Source organism: Diplotaxodon limnothrissa, linkage group LG23, assembly GCF_057381915.1.
Source record: "Diplotaxodon limnothrissa isolate DT_005_m linkage group LG23, D_limnothrissa_male_GT1.1, whole genome shotgun sequence".
Taxonomy (NCBI): domain Eukaryota; kingdom Metazoa; phylum Chordata; class Actinopteri; order Cichliformes; family Cichlidae; genus Diplotaxodon; species Diplotaxodon limnothrissa.
In genome coordinates, this window is record NC_140617.1 from 6,821,242 (window position 1) to 6,840,013 (window position 18,772).

The 18,772-nt window shown below is 39.5% G+C and overlaps 2 protein-coding genes across 3 annotated transcripts in view; one reads left to right on the plus strand and one right to left on the minus strand.

The window, feature by feature from the left end:
• Positions 1-18,772, plus strand: part of fam20b (FAM20B glycosaminoglycan xylosylkinase) — a 46,013-nt gene that overhangs the window by 11,409 nt on the left and 15,832 nt on the right. The window lies entirely within an intron of this gene.
• LOC146607428 (E3 SUMO-protein ligase ZBED1-like) lies at positions 907-3,356 on the minus strand. Its single transcript, XM_085347150.1, has 3 exons — positions 2,017-3,356; positions 1,588-1,840; positions 907-1,421 (listed from the first exon to the last, which is right to left on the minus strand). Exons 1-3 carry the CDS (start codon positions 3,132-3,134, stop codon positions 1,005-1,007), a joined length of 1,788 nt encoding a protein of 595 aa, XP_085203276.1. The 5' UTR covers positions 3,135-3,356; the 3' UTR covers positions 907-1,004.

Sequence of the window (18,772 nt, forward strand, 5' to 3'; positions counted from 1 at the left end):
GGTGAAGTGATTATAATGGTTTACCACTGAGGTTCAAGTTTGGCTTTTGTTTTACTCCCTCATTTAGCAATTTAAAAGTAAACTAGAAAAATTTGCATTTCCTGCGAAAATGCTGTGTGGATGCTTTAAAGCTGAAGCTGTCTTCAAAAACTAGCTGAAAAGTTGCAGAAATTGTAAAAACTTTGCATAAGCAGAGGAACTTTGCTAAAATGTAATAACTTAGCAGAACTGCAATATCTTAGAGGAAACATAATACTTGGCAGAAATACAATAGCATAGCAGAACATAGCAGAAATATTGTAACTTACCAGAAACATGATAACTTCTCAAAAATACAAGAATTGAGGAGAAATAGTATAAGATAACAGAAAGAATATATTTAGCCAAAAATACAGAAACACTATGATTTAGAAAAATAGTACAACATAGCAGAAATACTGTGATTTACCAGTGACACTGTGATGAACTATGAATATTGTAATTTTTAAATTAATACTATGTTTTAGCACAAATACTTAGTGCTGTCAAGAGATTAAAAAAAAATAGAGATTAATTAATTATGATTTTTAATTAATTGATCTAATTAATCTCTTTTTTAATCTCACCTAAAAATAGCTGAGGAAAGCCCTCAACTTATTGTGGCAGACCAAAAGACTGATATAACAAAGAAAGTGACTTTATAAAGTCATTTATTGTTTAACAAACGTTAAACAGATGCAACCATTTACATACTGTTGTATTCTTTTGTAAAATAAGTGGAAAAATAAATACAAATAAAATCAAATAAATTAAGTGCTGCAAGTTAGCACATCAGAGTTGCTCTTTTCTGAGCAATACAGCACTGAAATTCCTCTGCTTCAGATAATGAAAAATAAAACTGACATTGCAGTGCTGCAAGTTAGCACATCAAAGTATTCTTCCATCACAAAAAAAAGTGCTGAACATCAAGCAATCTATTCTAGTAGGCTACAAATGACACAGCAGCTATGCTGACCACATGTGTCTCATTTCTTCTTCCTCAGCCAGTCGCTAAGACACACCAGCCTGGTAACATTTTCTGGAAGCAAGGCTGCCCTTTTCTTTTGCACTATGTGGCCTGCAAGGCTAAAGAGTCTCTCACAGGGTACAGAGGTAGCTGGGGAGGCCAGGTACTTTTGTGCTAGGACTGACAGCTTTTCATAGACTCCTGAGTGAGCATACCACCACTGCAGGGGACAGTCATCAATACTGATGCTGGGTTCTGCTCTGTAGCGCTGCAGCTCTCCAGACTCAATTCCATCTTCTGAGTCAGAGTCAGACCCCAGAAGGAGTTCGCTCCTCCTCTTCTTCTGAGCTGGTCCATCATCCTCTGTGGAGGGCTGGAGACTATCTGCTCTTCTGGGCTCTGCTGCCTGGAGCATATTCTCCAGAATGGTCCACACCTGAATGAATGAATGAATGAATGAATGAATGATTGTGATTAAAACTAAGTGCTTTTTTTTTAATTTTATTTAATCTTGTAAAGAACTTTGTGTTCCATATAATAAATAAAAGTTTGATTTGATAATGAATTGGACTCATTAGTCCAGCTTAACCTTATTGTCCTACCTGTTCCCTCTTTTCTCTTGGAAGACATTTCAAATCCTTAAACCGTGGATCCAATGCTGTGGCCACCTCGAACCATATCTCGTTGCCATTAGCTCGTCGTGCTGCCAGATCCTTCTGGAAGGCATTCTTGAACTTCACCACGTAGGCAGGATCATCATCAGTAATGTCCATGACACGGTACAGATGGCGAAAAGCAGGCAGCACTACAGAGCAAGAGACGTAGGCCTCACCACCCAGCAGCTCTGTCACATACCTGCAGAGGTGGAGAGGTTTGCTAAATAAACCTAGCTGGATTCATTTAAATCAAAGTGTAACTGATTTCCAATTTAATTGTCCTTAAAAGTTCCTTGTTATGTTCATTAATTTTGATTTTACACATGTAACAGTAGTTTATATAATTAAAATGGGAAGGTGTTTATTTGAACTTACTTGCATGGTTCAAGCAGGAGCTCCAGCCTCTGCAGTTTCGCCCACTCAGCTTCGGTTGGCAAGACCAACCTGTGGTTCTGTTGGTCCAACGTAGCCTGGACAGCCTCTCGGTTACATAGGAGGCGTGAGACCATTGCGAGAGTCGAGTTCCACCTGGTGGGTACATCCTGTATAAGTTGATCGCTCTTCTTTCCGAGTGCTACTTGTTGTTGGTTAAGTTCTGTGGTACTCGCAGGGCTTTGTTTAAAATGACCAACAATCTTGCGGCACTTTGCCAGTACACCGACAAAACCACTGCTATCGAGACATACCGTGATGGTCCTCTGGAGAATGTGAGCATTGCAGGCGATGTGCTCATATGGAAGTGCTCTCATAGCAGCCAGCATGTTTGCTGCGCTGTCTGTGCCAATGGTGGATATCTTGTTTTCAATACCCCAGTCATTTGCTACCTTGAGGAACTGTTCGGCGCATTTATCAGCAAAGTGCCTGGTTTCTGTTCTCATGACGGTCAGTGCAAATGAGTTGAGGTTCCACTCACTATCAATAAAGTGTCCAGTCACCCCAAAATAGCTGTGGTTGCCAGCTGAGGTCCAGTGATCTCCGGTTATAGCAACACAGTTGGGAGAATCCTCCGCCAAAATCTCAAGTTTGTTTTTCTTTTCGCCGTCGTACATTTTGCTGATTTTGGTCGTTACTGTAGTCCTGCACGGCGGCTTGTATGACGGGTCATTGGACGCAATTTGCAACACCTCTGTCAATCCTTCGTCCTCTACTATATTTATCGGCCTACAGTTCATCGCTATCCACTTGGCAATAACATTAGTCAGCCTGTCGGTCGCAGACTTGCTCATACGAGGGGTATTCTCTAGTTTTGTTTGGCGAAAAGCTTTGCTCTGGCTTGCTATATTGCTAACGTCTTCACTGCTAGCTGTTGCTGCACTCGCGGCTGGGTGCTTTGCGTTGAGGTGATAGGCCAAACTTGAGCTGCTTCGGTGGTAAGCAAACTCCTTCTTACACTCTAGGCAGACCACTTTACCTTTGTCAATGGTGCCGTCGGGGCGTTTATGAAATACAAATTTCCCGTTCATTGGGCCAACAACTCTCAGATGCGCCTCCATATCCACACTGTAAGCTAATCACCACTTCTCACCTTGACCTCACGACGTGACTCCACCCCCAACAAGTCAAGCACAAGGAGCCCAGCACATAAAAACGGATTTTATAACATAGCAACTCTCATACAAAATCAATGACGTCAAGAGATTAAAAATTAGATTAACGAGATTAAAAAACATAACGCGCTAAATAGCATTGTAATTAATTAATCGCAATTAACGCGATAATTTGACACCCCTACAAATACTATCACTTGGCAGAAATACTATCATTTTGCAGAAATACTATGTTCCAGCACAAATACTCTGGTTTAGTACAAATATTATAACATAGCAGAAATACAATTATATACCAGAAATGCTATATTTAGAAAGAAAAATATAATATAGTAGAAATAGTATGATTTAGCAGAAATACTGTAATCAGCACATATACTGTAACATGACAGAAATTCCTCCACTTAGTAGTAATACTATAACATAACACAAATGTTATGATTTGGCACAAAAACCATGATTTGGCAAAAATACTATGATTTAGCAGAAATACTATGATTGAGCAGAAGTACTAAGATGTAGTAAAAGTACTTTGATTTAACAGAAATACAATTATGGAGGAGTAATACTTTAAAATGGGAGAAATATTGATACCCACACACATACACAGAGCCTAAAGGGAACAGTATTTGTGCCATGGAGTGTTAACAAGAATCTGAGGTCCATATTAGAAAAGCTGGTAAAATCATAAAAGTTTGCAGAATTGTAATAAATGATCAATATGAATTACTGGTCTGTGATAGTGTATTCATTTGTAGGGAAAAAACATGTTGACCAAGGTAGAATTGAACCCACGACCTTTGTGTTGCAGACCCGTGTCATTACCAACTGCGCCACTGGTTCAAGGTTCTTTATTTGTCACATGCATAGTTATACGAGTATAACAAGTATATGACTGGGAAAGAGAGCGAGCGCCTGGAAAACAGGGTGATGAGCAGTCAGAATTAGATCGCGGTGAGAAGCGAAAAACGCAGTTTTTTGGAGTTACAAAACGTTGTCTAACTCAAAAACTAGGTGGGATAGAAGCATAATTCTTGTACTGGCTGAATCAGCGGACTTTGGTGTACTTTGACCGCGATTTTCATTGCTCTTTGTACAACCGTCGCTGAGATATGACGAGAGAGGAAACGGAAGACCTCAGATATGATTGGCTGGCTGTGAACCCGTGCAGGCCCTGATATGTATATTTGAATGTCTCAATCCTCACAGAGGATTGGCTGCCTGGGTACCTGGCAGTAATATATAGAAATAGTATGATTAAGCATAAATACTACATTTAGCAGAAATACTATATTAAGCACAAATCCTATAAAAAGCAGAAATACTACATTAAGCACAAATCCTATAAAAAGCAGAAATACTATATTAAGCACAAATCTTATAAAAAGCAGAAATAGTATATTAAGCACAAATCTTATGAAACAGCAGAAATAGTATGATTTAGCACAATAGTAATAACTTAAACAGAAAAATTGGAAAAGCAAAATGGACAGCTGAAAAAATGCTGAACATGCTGAGGGTCCCTCAAATATACTTGTTAAATGAAAAAAATCAGGAAAAAAAATCTATAACAGCCACACAATCACAAATATGTACACATAAGGAAACACACATGCACAGAGAGACACACACACAAGATCCAATTCAGTCAACCAGTCTAAATATATTGAATTTGAATCTTACAATGAGATCATCCCATTAAAAGGCTCTCTCTCTCTCTCTCTCTCTCTCTCTCTCTCTCTCTCTCTCTCTCTGTGTGTCTCACACACACACACACACACACACACACACACACACACACACTCACAGGAAGAGAGAAGTAAGTTTCTAGGTCAGCCTGGGAGCTGCTGAATTTGAATCCACCAATCAGAGAGGCTGTGTACTTTTTCCCGCCAAAACAGGTGCATGCAGCACAGAGAGACACAGGATTTTTGCAGTCTATTTCTCATAGTGAGGACTGCCCTCAAACAAATGACTATAATTTCCTAACCGTAGGGGCTAGAGCGGTCATTCTTACACCGTTTTGTTCAGAAAAGATGGGGGAATCTTCCAGTGTTGACAATCTATCATTAAAATATGAATTATTAAAGATATTTGACTTCTAATGCACCATAACTGAGTAGAGCGAAGCAAAAACTGCCTTGACTTGCCCTCAAACAACGCTTTGTAACTCTAAATCTATTTGGAGTATCGATATCATTCTTTCACCGTAAGAGACAGCAGGCTTTGGTGAACAGTCATGGAAATTTTCAGGTCTCTGTGGAAATCCAACAAAAAGTTATGACGAGAGAAAAAAGTGGTTCATTTCCAGAGTTTGAAATCTGAAGAAATCTGAGCGACGGACGAATTTCCTACCCTCAAACAAGTCCAACTCATTTCAGAACGGTAATAGGTGAGAAAGAAATTCTTGAATTGTGAGCGTCAGGAGTGTCTGAAGATATGTCTTAACTTTGCTTCGTTAAGGAGATATGACAATTCGAATATGCCTCTCATTACAGAAATCAAGCGGTGATTTTGAACAAACTCTCCATTGACTTTATATGGAGAGTTTTCCGACTTTCTGTTGGTCTGAGGAGATTTGCCAAAATTCTATGAATCCCACAACAATGATAGTGACATTTTCTGAAAGCCAGCAAAAATACCTACGTTTTGATGTATAATTTGTGGAAGTTGAGTGAAAATTGAGCAAGTAGCAAGAAGTTGTTTGGACATTAAGAGAAGACTGCAAAACCTTCAGTGGCACACTGGAAGCCAAGTGCATAGCAACCATAACGACGCATGTATTTTGTGAAAAATCACAATTTTGCAACTCAAAACTTTAAGAGGCATAAAAGTAAAACGGTAAAAGATTTGAAAAAGCTGATTTATACCTGAATAGCCCAATAATTTGAGAACATTTTAAAGTTTGAATGGTTGCTCTATGTTAAAATATGAGGAACTAGTTAAGTTTCAAAAACAAGCAAATTTTAGCAGAATTGCAGAAGTTTCCCATTCATTTCAAATTAAAGGAAAAAAGCTTAATATTTTAAAAAGTATAATAGTGAAAAATACCAAAAGACATAGCCGTCATTAGCAGAAATAGCTGAATAGTTTAAAATTTGAACGGTGAAAATAGCACAAAAATTGTGGAAGTAGATCCACGGTGAAAAGTGTACGGAAACACCAAGAAGGAACTCAATAGTGTGGATGCTTAAAGCATCCACACAATAAAGTTTAAAGAATAAAGAGAAACAGGAACTCAATAGTGTGGATGCCTTAAAGCATCCACACAATAAATAAATGGCTGCAGTTCATTGCATTTGGGCATGTAGATATTGTCACCTGCTGAAGTTCAAATTAAGCATGTAAGCTTGCAAATGAAATGTAAATGTGAGTTCAAAATAAGCATGAATGGGGAGGAGAGAGCACCTTTAAAGTTTAAAAAACTGCTCATCTACTGGGAATTTTGCAGAGCAACCTCTAGAGAAAATATCCAGTGATTAACAATTCTCACTGGATTTGTCTTGTTGAGGTCAGAGGCGAATGAGAAGACTGCTTTGAAGGAAGGAAGGTAGCAGTTACTAACCAGAATACCATAACCAAGGTATTCTGAAGAGGGGCACATTTGGATTGTAGGGTCAGAAAGTGGCATAAACAACAGAGAAGCATGGATGCATCCTGACTTATATGAACGGTGAAGGTGTAATGGTGTAGAGATACATTCTTGGCAGCGTTTGGGTGCCTTATGCCTGAATTAGGCTGCAGTTGGAAATCTACATGAAAACTTACAACGTTGCTAGCGACCAGAGATGGGCAGTAACGCGTTACTGTAATCTGATTACTTTTTTCAAGTAACGAGTAAAGTAAGGGATTACTATTGCAAAAACGGTAATTAGATTACCGTTACTTTCCCGTAGGAACACTGCGTTACTAAAACCGTGATTTTTTGCGAGAATGTCTCACGATAGTGACGTAAGCGAGTGCGCCGTTAGTGACAACAGCTGTGTGCAGATCAACAATGGATCACATATCGATTGTGGGAGAGCGTACAGCGTTTAAAGCGTGGAAGTACTGACCTTACTTTGAGTTTGATTCCATAAAAAGTGACAAAAACATTAGCGTCCATCGTGCGTGGGAAGAAAACTTCTTTTTACAGCGAAAAAAACCCCTAAACTTCCAAGCAAGGACCGAGTGCGCAACGACGTAATGGGAAATTCACAGAGAAACTCGCGGATTCTTCAACTGACCGCGGCACACCTGCACCTGGGTAAACCTCCGCCTACCGCAGTCCTGCTTTACAGGTGAAAATAGAGCAACAGGACCGCTGAGTCTTTGACTTTATTTATTTTCTGCTGTGTTTTACTTGCATCTATTTGAAAGAGTGAGTGTAAACACAAAAAATATTTTATTTTATGTGCTGGAATGTGTAGAAAATAGGTTTAAATGTTAAACTACTTTATTCAAGTCAGAGAATGTTGCATATAATTAAATTTTTGCTTGATGCATAAAGTTAAAAGATTAAAACTGATAAAACAAGTAAAAAAAAAAGAGACTTCCATTTGATTACATTTTGTATGATGGATTATGTAGAAAAAGTAGAATTGGGCTGAAAGATCTATCGCTTTATCACCTCTTCAGGTTGTAAATCGTGTTTTTTAAAAGTAACTAAGTAACTAAGTAATTAATTACTTTTGAAAATAAGTAATCAGTAAAGTAACGGGATTACTTTTTTGGGGAGGAATCAGTAATTAGTTACTGATTACTTTTTTCAAGTAACTTGACCAACACTGCTAGCGACCCCTCTTAATGTACGCCATAACATTCCACGCCAATCAGAGATGTTGTGGGCTGCATCGACCAGATGTGTTACATTCCTCGGGATGTCTACGGCATAGAGATATACTATACTGTACAAGTTTACTACTTTAACATGACTGCACTACATCAGTTCTCTATCAAGCACAGCACCTTTAGGATTGTTGAATCTGTTCCACATAGAATTAAAGTAGTTTTGAAGGCAAAACGGCATGCAGCCCAGTGCCAACAAGGCACTAGCCGAATGTCTTTATTTGTGAAAGAATAAATCTTTCTGGGATTCTTTTTTTCTGTATATCCAGTCATAACCAGCGGTTTTATTACCAATGTCCCAACATTTCTTTGCATTTTTTAAGCCACTTATAGTGTTTAAACAGCTTGGAAGTCATGTATGTTGGCAGTATACAACTTCTTTTTTTATGGGTAATCAATTCTAAATTAATAACTAAATCCTAACCATCTGTAGTTTGTGTGATAAATGACACTTTGTTTCTGTTTGTAGTTATTTATTCATTCATTTATTTATTTATTTTCTTGCCTGAAAAATCAAAATTTGTCTTGTTTGGTTTTGTCATTAACACGGTGTAAAAGTGTTTTGTTTTTTAGTTTTGTTTTGTTTTTCCCCATATTTCATTACCAGCTTTTCAGGCCATTCATATAGTTGGCTTTGTAATGTAAAGCCAATTCTTTCTTTCAATGAACTCATGAGTCGTCTCTAAAAGGTACAGCATAAAAGCTGCATACCCGGGGCAACGGCAGCTACACAGATGTGTCATTTACTTCTTACTGGTGGTGTTTAATAAAGGAGAACTTCAAAGAGGTGTTTGACGCTAAAGAGGCCCCCACCTTCATTTAGTCAAGCATGAAGTTTTGGTTTTATTGTCCAGATTTGTACAAACATTACACATTTTCTGATATGTTTCAATGGAATTTCGTTCTGTAGGAAAAACCCGCTAGAAATTTGCAAAACGATGTCTCGATTACCAAGAGCCGCTGTGAGAAAATATTAGCCTTTGATGTGAGTGAGCGAAACATTTACAGCTGCATCAGCAAACATAGATGTTAGAAGAAGTCATTATCTGAATATCTTTTAGAGTTGAAACCACTTCCGTGTACAAGTTTGATCTCGTAATTGAGATAATTTGTCCTAAGAATTCATTGTCAAAAGCCTGTCTTAAATGAGCTGAGTACACAAACATCACCAAGTGTTAGATTTTTTTTTTTTCTTCACAAAGCCAACTTTGAGCAGAAAGAAGTGGAGACAATGTTATTTAATCACACACCATCAGTTCACAGTGAATTAAACATAAATGTGCTATAACTAAAATGTTCACACCCACTTACAGTGGGGCAAAAAAGTATTTAGTCAGCCACCGATTGTGCAAGTTCCCCCACCTAAAATGATGACAGAGGTCAGTAATTTGCACCAGAGGTACACTTCAACTGTGAGAGACAGAATGTGAAAAAAAAAAATCCATGAATCCACATGGTAGGATTTGTAAAGAATTTATTCGTAAATCAGGGTGGAAAATAAGTATTTGGTCAATAACAAAAATACAACTCAATACTTTGTAACATAACCTTTGTTGGCAATAACAGAGGTCAAACGTTTACTATAGGTCTTTACCAGGTTTGCACACACAGTAGCTGGTATTTTGGCCCATTCCTCCATGCAGATCTTCTCGAGAGCAGTGATGTTTTGGGGCTGTCGCCGAGCAACACGGACTTTCAACTCCCGCCACAGATTTTCTATGGGGTTGAGGTCTGGAGACTGGCTAGGCCACTCCAGGACTTTCAAATGCTTCTTACGGAGCCACTCCTTTGTTGCCCGGGCGGTGTGTTTTGGATCATTGTCATGTTGGAAGACCCAGCCTCGTTTCATCTTCAAAGTTCCCACTGATGGAAGGAGGTTTTGGCTCAAAATCTCACGATACATGGCCCCATTCATTCTGTCCTTAACACGGATCAGTCGTCCTGTCCCCTTGGCAGAAAAACAGCCCCATAGCATGATGTTTCCACCCCCATGCTTCACAGTAGGTATGGTGTTCTTGGGATGCAACTCAGTATTCTTCCTCCAAACACGACGAGTTGAGTTTATACCAAAAAGTTCTACTTTGGTTTCATCTGACCACAGGACATTCTCCCAATCCTCTGCTGTATCATCCATGTGCTCTCTGGCAAACTTCAGACGGGCCTGGACATGCACTGGCTTCAGCAGCGGAACACGTCTGGCACTGCGGGATTTGATTCCCTGCCGTTGTAGTATGTTACTGATGGTGACCTTTGTTACTTTGGTCCCAGCTCTCTGCAGGTCATTCACCAGGTCCCCCCGTGTGGTTCTGGGATCTTTGCTCACCGTTCTCATGATCATTTTGACCCCACGGGATGAGATCTTGCGTGGAGCCCCAGATCGAGGGAGATTATCAGTGGTCTTGTATGTCTTCCATTTTCTGATGATTGCTCCCACAGTTGATTTTTTCACACCAAGCTGCTTGCCTATTGTAGATTCACTCTTCCCAGTCTGGTGCAGGTCTACAATACTTTTCCTGGTGTCCTTCGAAAGCTCTTTGGTCTTGGCCATGGCGGAGTTTGGAGTCTGACTGTTTGAGGCTGTGGACAGGTGTCTTTTATACAGATGAGTTCAAACAGGTGCCTTTCATACAGGTAACGAGTGGGGGACAGAAAAGCTTCTTACAGAAGACGTTACAGGTCTGTGAGAGCCAGAGATTTTCCTTGTTTGAGGTGACCAAATACTTATTTTCCACCCTGATTTACGAATAAATTCTTTACAAATCCTACCATGTGGATTCATGGATTTTTTTTTTTTTTTTCACATTCTGTCTCTCACAGTTGAAGTGTACCTCTGGTGCAAATTACTGACCTCTGTCATCATTTTAAGTGGGGGAACTTGCACAATCGGTGGCTGACTAAATACTTTTTTGCCCCACTTAGCAGCAGCAGTAAATGAACCACGTCATACAGCAGCTGTTAGCTCAGACCTTGACATAAATGGAGATAAAATTGGACCTTTGAACATATTAACTCAGTTTTTATGTTGTGCTTGTGGAATGAAATACCGTATGGATAGTGTGAACTTTGTATCAAGTTGATGAAACAGTCATGGCATTACTGCTACACAGGTGGGCATTTATAAATAAATTTAGATTTTTTTTAAAAAAAATTATATGCATTTATAAGTTTTTGCTTTTGGGAGTTTTAATTTGTTCCATTTAGTTTTACAATAGTAGAAAAAGAAAAGCTTAATGTGACCTTGCAGATAAGTGTAATTCTCTTTGATACTGATTCACACATCCAGCATGAAGAATACAGCTTTATTAATTTATCTTAATCTATTTTAAAGCAAGAAAAATAAGGGATTTTTTTTCCTTGTGAGTTTTGTAACTTGCCATGTAAAAGTGACATTAGAACATGTAAATTGTGTAAATTGCTTTCACTCAGAATCTAGAGTCACATATAAACTCACCAGCAATTAGCTAGCACTAGGTTGGACTCCCTGTTTGCCTTTAGGACTGCCTCAAATCTTTATGAGATAGATTCAACCAGGTGTTCAAAACATTCCTCAGTATCACACAGTTTCTGCTGACTTTTACCGGTGCAAATCTCTCGTTCTGCCACATCCCAAAGGTGCACTATTGGATTGAGATCTGATGCCTGTGGAAGCCAAGTACAGTGAACTCAATATCATGTTGAAGCAGCCAGTTTAAGATTATTTGAGTTTTGTGACATGCCTCGTTATCTTATGGTAGCATACTTGGGTAGCATGTAAGTTTGTCTATGTTTTGTTTTGTTTTAAATTTCATCTTTTTTAACACCTCCACCATCCAAAATTGCAGCACAAATCAGATCAGGCAACATGGCAATCTTAATCTTCGGGCAATCTTCTGTCCAGTTTTGGTAAACCTGTGTAAACTGTAGATTTTCTGTGCTGTAACGCAAGATCAGCTTTGGGTCAGGAGGATAAGACACTAGCTTATAGGTTGCTTGTAAGCCCCCTTAATCTACTTTCAATGGTAGTTTAAATAATATTTTAAATATTCAGAACTTACTAATACCAGACTCTAAGACCAACAGCTTTACCGCTTTGGTAGACTGAAATGACTATTTTAAAGTGCTCTGCAGTCTTATTGGTATCTCTTTGAATTTCTGCAGAAATTTATTTTATGATTTGCCTGTTAGATACCCAGCAGAAATTAATCAGTATGTTTTTTAAAAGTGAAAATGGATTCCCTGTATTTCATTTGAGTGTAAATTAGGGTTTTGAAATGATTAAGAAAAGTATGCCACTAACCACAGAATAAAGTTCAAGTGGTTATCTATTTATGAATCTGTCTGTGCGTGCTGTGGGAATGCATGTTCTATGCAGTTCACTGTCATTTCTTTCACTTTTCCTAAGAACTACCTAACAGTGGTTTGTAGACTACTGACAGCCTGTGTCTAGCATTTTCTGCAGAGTCCCACAATTATAAACATGCCCCAACAATATTTTCACGGACCGGCCTTTAAGGTGTCGCGGATAAATGCAACAAAATAAAAACAGTACCAGTACCCACGGCAGAGCCTCAACGCTTGCGGCCTGGTACTGGTCTGTGGCCTGGGGGTTGGGGACCACTGCTCTAGATCAAGTGGACTGGACTAGTAAAATCATTACAAAGTAACTGGAAAAATGTTGGGTTACTTAACGTAATCCCTGGTTCTTTTTTTTAATTTTATTATTATTATTTTTTTAATAAATTTTATTTTCAGTCACAGCAGCATGTTAACAACAAAACATTGAACATACAGTAGTTTGCTGTTCAGTATTTACAATACCCCATAAGATAACAGAAATAGAGAAGGAAAAAACAAACAAACCAAAGAAACCCCCACAAAACAACAAACAACAAACAAACAACAACAAACAAATATAAAAATAAAATGTATAAGGGACATTCAGTGTACAGTTAACTATGATAGTGATATAGAGATATGGCATCCGGTCACGATAAGGTGGTCATTTTAAATGTTTCCATGTACATCAGGAATGGCTGCCATGCCTTAAGAAATTTGGTGGTTGAACCTGCCAGTGTATATCTCATCTTTTCTAAATGTAAAAACCTCATGAGCTCCGCAAGCCACTGTTCATGTGTGGGAGGAGCTTCCTGCTTCCATCTTAAAAATATAAGGCGTTTTGCGATAAGTGAAGCAAAGGCAATAGAATTTGAATAGCATTTTGGCAAAGTGATGTCTTGAGGTATCACCCCAAAGATAGCCGTTAGAGCAGAAGGATCATATTTAACGTTATACATCTCTGACAAAGTGTTAAATATAGACACCCAATAGTTATGAAGATTGGGGCATGTCCAAAAGGTATGAAGGAGCGAACCTGTTTCTGCTTTACATCTGTTACACAGAGGGTCAGCTCCTGGATAGAACTTGGCTAACTTTTCCTTGGAGATATGTAATCGGTGTAGGACCTTGAATTGAAGGAGCCCATGCCTAGCACAGATTGCCAGAGCTCATCTGTTATAGTCATCCCAAGGTCTTTCTTCCACTGTGCTTTAAGGATGAAGAGAGAAGGAGATTGAAGATCTAATAGTATAGCATAGATTTCTTTAGTCGCCCCTCTCTCATGAACGTTTATATTAATAATTTTATCCAAAGAAGTTTCCTCAGGTAGTTCCGGAAATGAAGGAAATCGACTCTTTACAAAGTGACGAACTTGTAAATAGCGGAAAAAATGTTGCCGAGGAACATTAAACTGCTTCAGGAGCTGCGTGAATGAGGCAAAAATCCCATCTACAAAAAGGTCTTTGATATTTCTAAGGCCATTACTTTTCCATATTTTAAAGGCAGAATCCATCATGGAAGGTGGGAACATATGATTTGAGCAGATAGGTGCTTTAATTGACATTAAGTGTAACCCCAACCTTTTCCTACATTGGACCCAGATTCTGAGCGAGTCATACAACAAAGGGTTACGTTTATAGGTGTATAGTTCTAATGGGAGAGCTGAACTCAACAAAGCTGATAGGCAAATTTTGCCACAATTGGATGACTCAATTTGGAGCCAAGCTGGAGTCTCTGTAGTAACATTACTCATCCAGTACAGCATATTACGAATATTTGCTGCCCAATAATAAGACTGAAAGTTTGGCAAGGCTAATCCACCCATTGGCCTAGTCCTCTGCATGAAATCTTTACGAATTCGTGGACTTTTGCCATTCCAAATAAATGCAGAGATATGCTTATGCAGTGTTATAAAATACTTATTGGGTAAGTAGCATGGGATACATTGAAATAAATAAAGGAACTTGGGTAGTATGTTCATTTTGATAGAATTGATGCGGCCAATTAATGACAGTGGTAAATTGTTCCATCTCTGAAGATCTGTCTCAGTATTTTTAAGCAGCAGGACAAAGTTTCTTTCATAAAGATCTTTGTATGAGTGGGTAACCTTAACCCCCAGATAGGTCACATACCCTGATTTAACGTTAAATTGAAAATCTGAAAATGAAATCTTTCTGGCTATAGAGTTGACACAGAGAAGTTCACTTTTATGCAGGTTCAACTTGTAACCTGAAATATTACCAAAACATTCAAAAATGGCGAGAGCACGGGGAAGAGAGCATAAAGGCTCTGACATATATACAGCAGGAGGTCGTCAGCATATAAGGATATTTTGTGCTCCTGGTCACCTCTGAAGATGCCCTTAATGCAACTGTCAGCTCGCAGTTTAATCGCCAGTGGTTCAATTGATAATGCAAAAAGAAGAGGGGATAAGGGACAACCTTGTCTCGTACCACGGAGAAGTGGGAAATAAGAAGAGAATAACGAATTTGTTCTAACACGTGCCATAGGTGAGGAGTAAAGTAACTGAATCCATGAAATGAAATTAGGGCCAAATCCAAATTTATGTAGAGTATAAAACAGATAATCCCACTCCACCCGGTCAAATGCCTTCTCAGCATCAAGTAATAAGGCAATTTCAGGGGTTGTAGTTGACTTGGTGTGTAATATGTTTAAAAACCTGCGCAGGTTGAAAAAACCATGCCTACCCTTCACGAAACCTGTCTGATCTGGAGAAATTAACAATGGTAGATATTGCTCTAGCCTGAGAGCAAGTGTTTTTGACAGTATTTTTAAATCTACATTTAAGAGTGATATAGGACGATATGATGAACACTCTAATGGATCCTTATTTGGCTTCAATAGGAGTGAGATGGTCGCTTGTCGAAGCGTTAGGGGAAGACATTTTGAAACCAATGACTCAATGAGCATGTCTCGTAATAAAGGTGATAAACTGTCTTTAAAGGTCTTGAAAAATTCAACCGGATACCCATCCGGACCCGGGGATTTGCCATTCTGCATTGAGCTAATTGCCAATTTAATTTCTTCCACTGTAATTTGCTCCTCCAATTGGTCTCTGAATGCCGAGGTTAAAGTCGGAACTGTCATTCCATCAAAAAAAGCCTCAAACAGTCCAGGCGTGTTTAAAGATTCAGAATCATAGAGACTGGAATAGAATATTTTGAAACTCTCATTTATTTTTTGTGGTGTAGTGGTGACATGTCCAGATTCAGTCCTAATTTCAGGGATTATACGAGTTGCTTCTGATTTACGAAGCTGATGTGCTAAAATTTTAGATGCTTTTTCTCCGTGCTCATACCATCTTCCTCTAGATTTAAGAATCATAGACTCTGACTGCTGGGTTGAGATTAAATTAAATTCAGTTTGTAACGTTAGTCTTTGTTTATACAAATCTGGAGAGGGGGTTGTAGAGTGTTGCTCATCCAATTGCGAAATAAGGTGTATCAATTCAGAAAGACGTTTCTGTTTCTGTTTTCTAGTATATGAACAGTATGATATAATATGGCCCCGTAAGAATGCTTTTAAGCTTTCCCAAACCGTACTATAGGCCATGCCAGGCGTAATGTTTGTTCTTATAAAGATATCAGTTTGTTTGAAAAGATATTCCACAAACTCCTTATCTGACAAAGAAAGAGGATTGAGTCTCCAGGAGTACACAAAGGGTTCATCCGGGAAGCCGAGTTCCAAAACAAGTGGACTGTGATCAGATATTACTATGCTATTGTATTTACAAGTCTTGATATTGGGAAGCAATTTTTTGTCAACAAAAAAGTAGACTATACGAGAATACATTTGATGCACTGCAGAAAAAAAGGAATATTGTTTAGTGGAGGGGTAGAGAAATCGCCACGCATCAACAGCCCCATAGGTTTGTAAATATGACTGTAACACTAATGAGGATTTAGGGAGTTGAAGTCTTTTATCTGAGGAGCGATCTAGTACTGGATCCATAACAGTATTCATGTCCCCTCCAAGGATCAATTGGTGTGTATTGATCTGTGGAAGGGAATTAAGAAAGTCATTGAAAAAAGTTGAGTCATTCCAATTCGGAGCATATACGTTTGCCAAAATAAGTGAAGTATTAAACAGGGACCCTGTCACAACTACATAGCGACCATTTGGGTCAGCTATTGTGTGAGAGACTATAAACGGAGTATTCTTATTAATCAAAATTGCTGCACCTCTGGCTTTACCATTGAATTTGGAATGAAAAATTTGTCCAACCCAATTTTGTCTTAATCTGGCATGATCTGTATTCTTAAGGTGTGTTTCTTGAAGAAACGCTACATGTACTTTAAGATAAAGAAGATGAGAGAGTACCTTATTTCGTTTCACTGGGTGGTTCAATCCCTTCACATTCCAACTAATAAAGTTAACATGGCAGCCATTACTCACAGCAGTTGAAGTGTCATCAACAGAAGTCATCACCATATAAGTACATGATGAAAAAGGCGGTTCCAAACACAAATACCAATCCTATCATGGGTGCACACTGAAACGTCGTTGTTAACAATAATCTGAGCAAATAATATACAACAAAAAAGAAAAAAAAAACAAAAGAAAAAAAAGAAAAAGTAGGTAAATCCCTCCCACCCACCTCCCCGTGTTCAGTGTTGTCCCCAAACGACACACACCAATTTCCCAAAGCTCCCCTGCTTCTATTAAGAGGTCCCATTCACCTTATTCATAACCACAGCCCCACATGAGCAGAAGCATCTGAACTATGAATCACACATGTAGTCCAAAATATATTCAAATTAGAAAGTCACAAAGTCCAACATAATAGAGTAAAATAATTAAGAGAAGGAAAGAGAAAAACTCCCACGTCACATTTACCCGTAACCAAAAAACGGACCTGTTTCACTTCTCATCAAAGCTGACCCCGGAGTCCCTTTTAAGTGACAAGTACTGGAATATAGTTAACCTCCCAGGAAACAAGGGCAAACTCACCAACATCTGAGATTTCTAAATGAACATTGAACATGAAACTAAGCTAAACCAGAGATCGTCCGTTTATTGATTGACAAAAATATAGTCACGATGGTATGAAAGTCCCGGTGGTTCTTATGAAATGTCATTCGGGAGATGACTCAAACTTGGAGTCAATGAAATCTTTCACTGCTTTAGGAGAGTCGAATACCTGTGTTTCTCCATTAAACGAGATCCGAAGCCGGGCAGGATAAAGAAGACCGTAGCGAACTCCGTCTTTTTTCCGTAGTAGTCCCTTCACCTCGCTGAAAGCAGCCCGGCGTCTGGCCAGGTCGGCGCTGTAGTCAGGAAAGATGAAGATCTGCTTCCCTTGAAACTCCAGCCGGCCTTTCTGTCTGGCTAAGCGCTGTATCCGCTCCTTCTCCTGGTAGTAATGAATGCGAACAATGAACGGCCGCGGTCGCCCTCCCTCCGTGGGCAGCGCAACCGCCGCCCGGTGAGCTCTGTCCAGGATCGGAGCCTGCTCCAAACCGCCGGGACCACCCAGTACAACGTGCAACAGATCAGCAACAAACTTAGTGGGATTTCCTTATTCGGCTCCCTCCGGCACTCCTAAGTACGCAAGTTGCATCGTCTTCCCCGATTCTCCAAGTCGTCCGTTTTCAGCAGCAACTTCTTGTATTGGTTACTCAGATCTGCGAAACATGTCTCCATAACTTCTAGCCGCTTGTCCAGATTATTCGAGCCTTCTTCGTGTTCGCCCAACTTCTCAGTACATTCGTCAAGAGTGGTTTGGATGGACGAAATGGCTCGTTTAATTTCGTCCCGTAGGTTGTCATTTTCCTCTTGAATCACTTCTTTGACAATGTCGCGGAAAGCTAGCAGTGTCGCTGGGTCAACGGTAGTTTTGCTAGCGGTCTCTGAGCAGCTAGCCTGCGCTCCTTTAGCAGACTGCTTAGGAGGCATTTCACTTCGAGATAAGGCAAAAAGACGGAAAGAACAACAGCTAAAACAATGCTGACTTTCTTAATAGAGCTTAAGAAATCTCTGAATTGGGCCACAATAGGTGAACCATAAAGTAATTTAACAGATAAACGGGACCTCGTGGTTTGCGCGTCTACTCCATAACGCGCCCCCTAGCGGACCCCCATCCCTGGTTCTTTGATAACAGAGTGAGGTGTTTCACTATGGGAATCGCCTCGGTGTGACCAACTACGGAAGCTCCAACGACACCACGTCTGTCTATGATAGACCTGTCGAGCCGTGCTCAGGGCTCTACCCCCACATTCTAACACAGCCGACCAGCTCCTCCTAACTCATTCCAAGCAGATTTCTTTCCGTGCCTAAGCAAGGAGGGAAGTGTTGGTGAAACTCCTCACTCCGTTATCAAAGAACCAGGGATTACGTTAAGTAACCCAACGTTCTTTTTCTAACTCCGCTCGGTGTTTCACTATGGGAGATATGGCCAGCTCCCGAAGCTACTCTCCAGTACT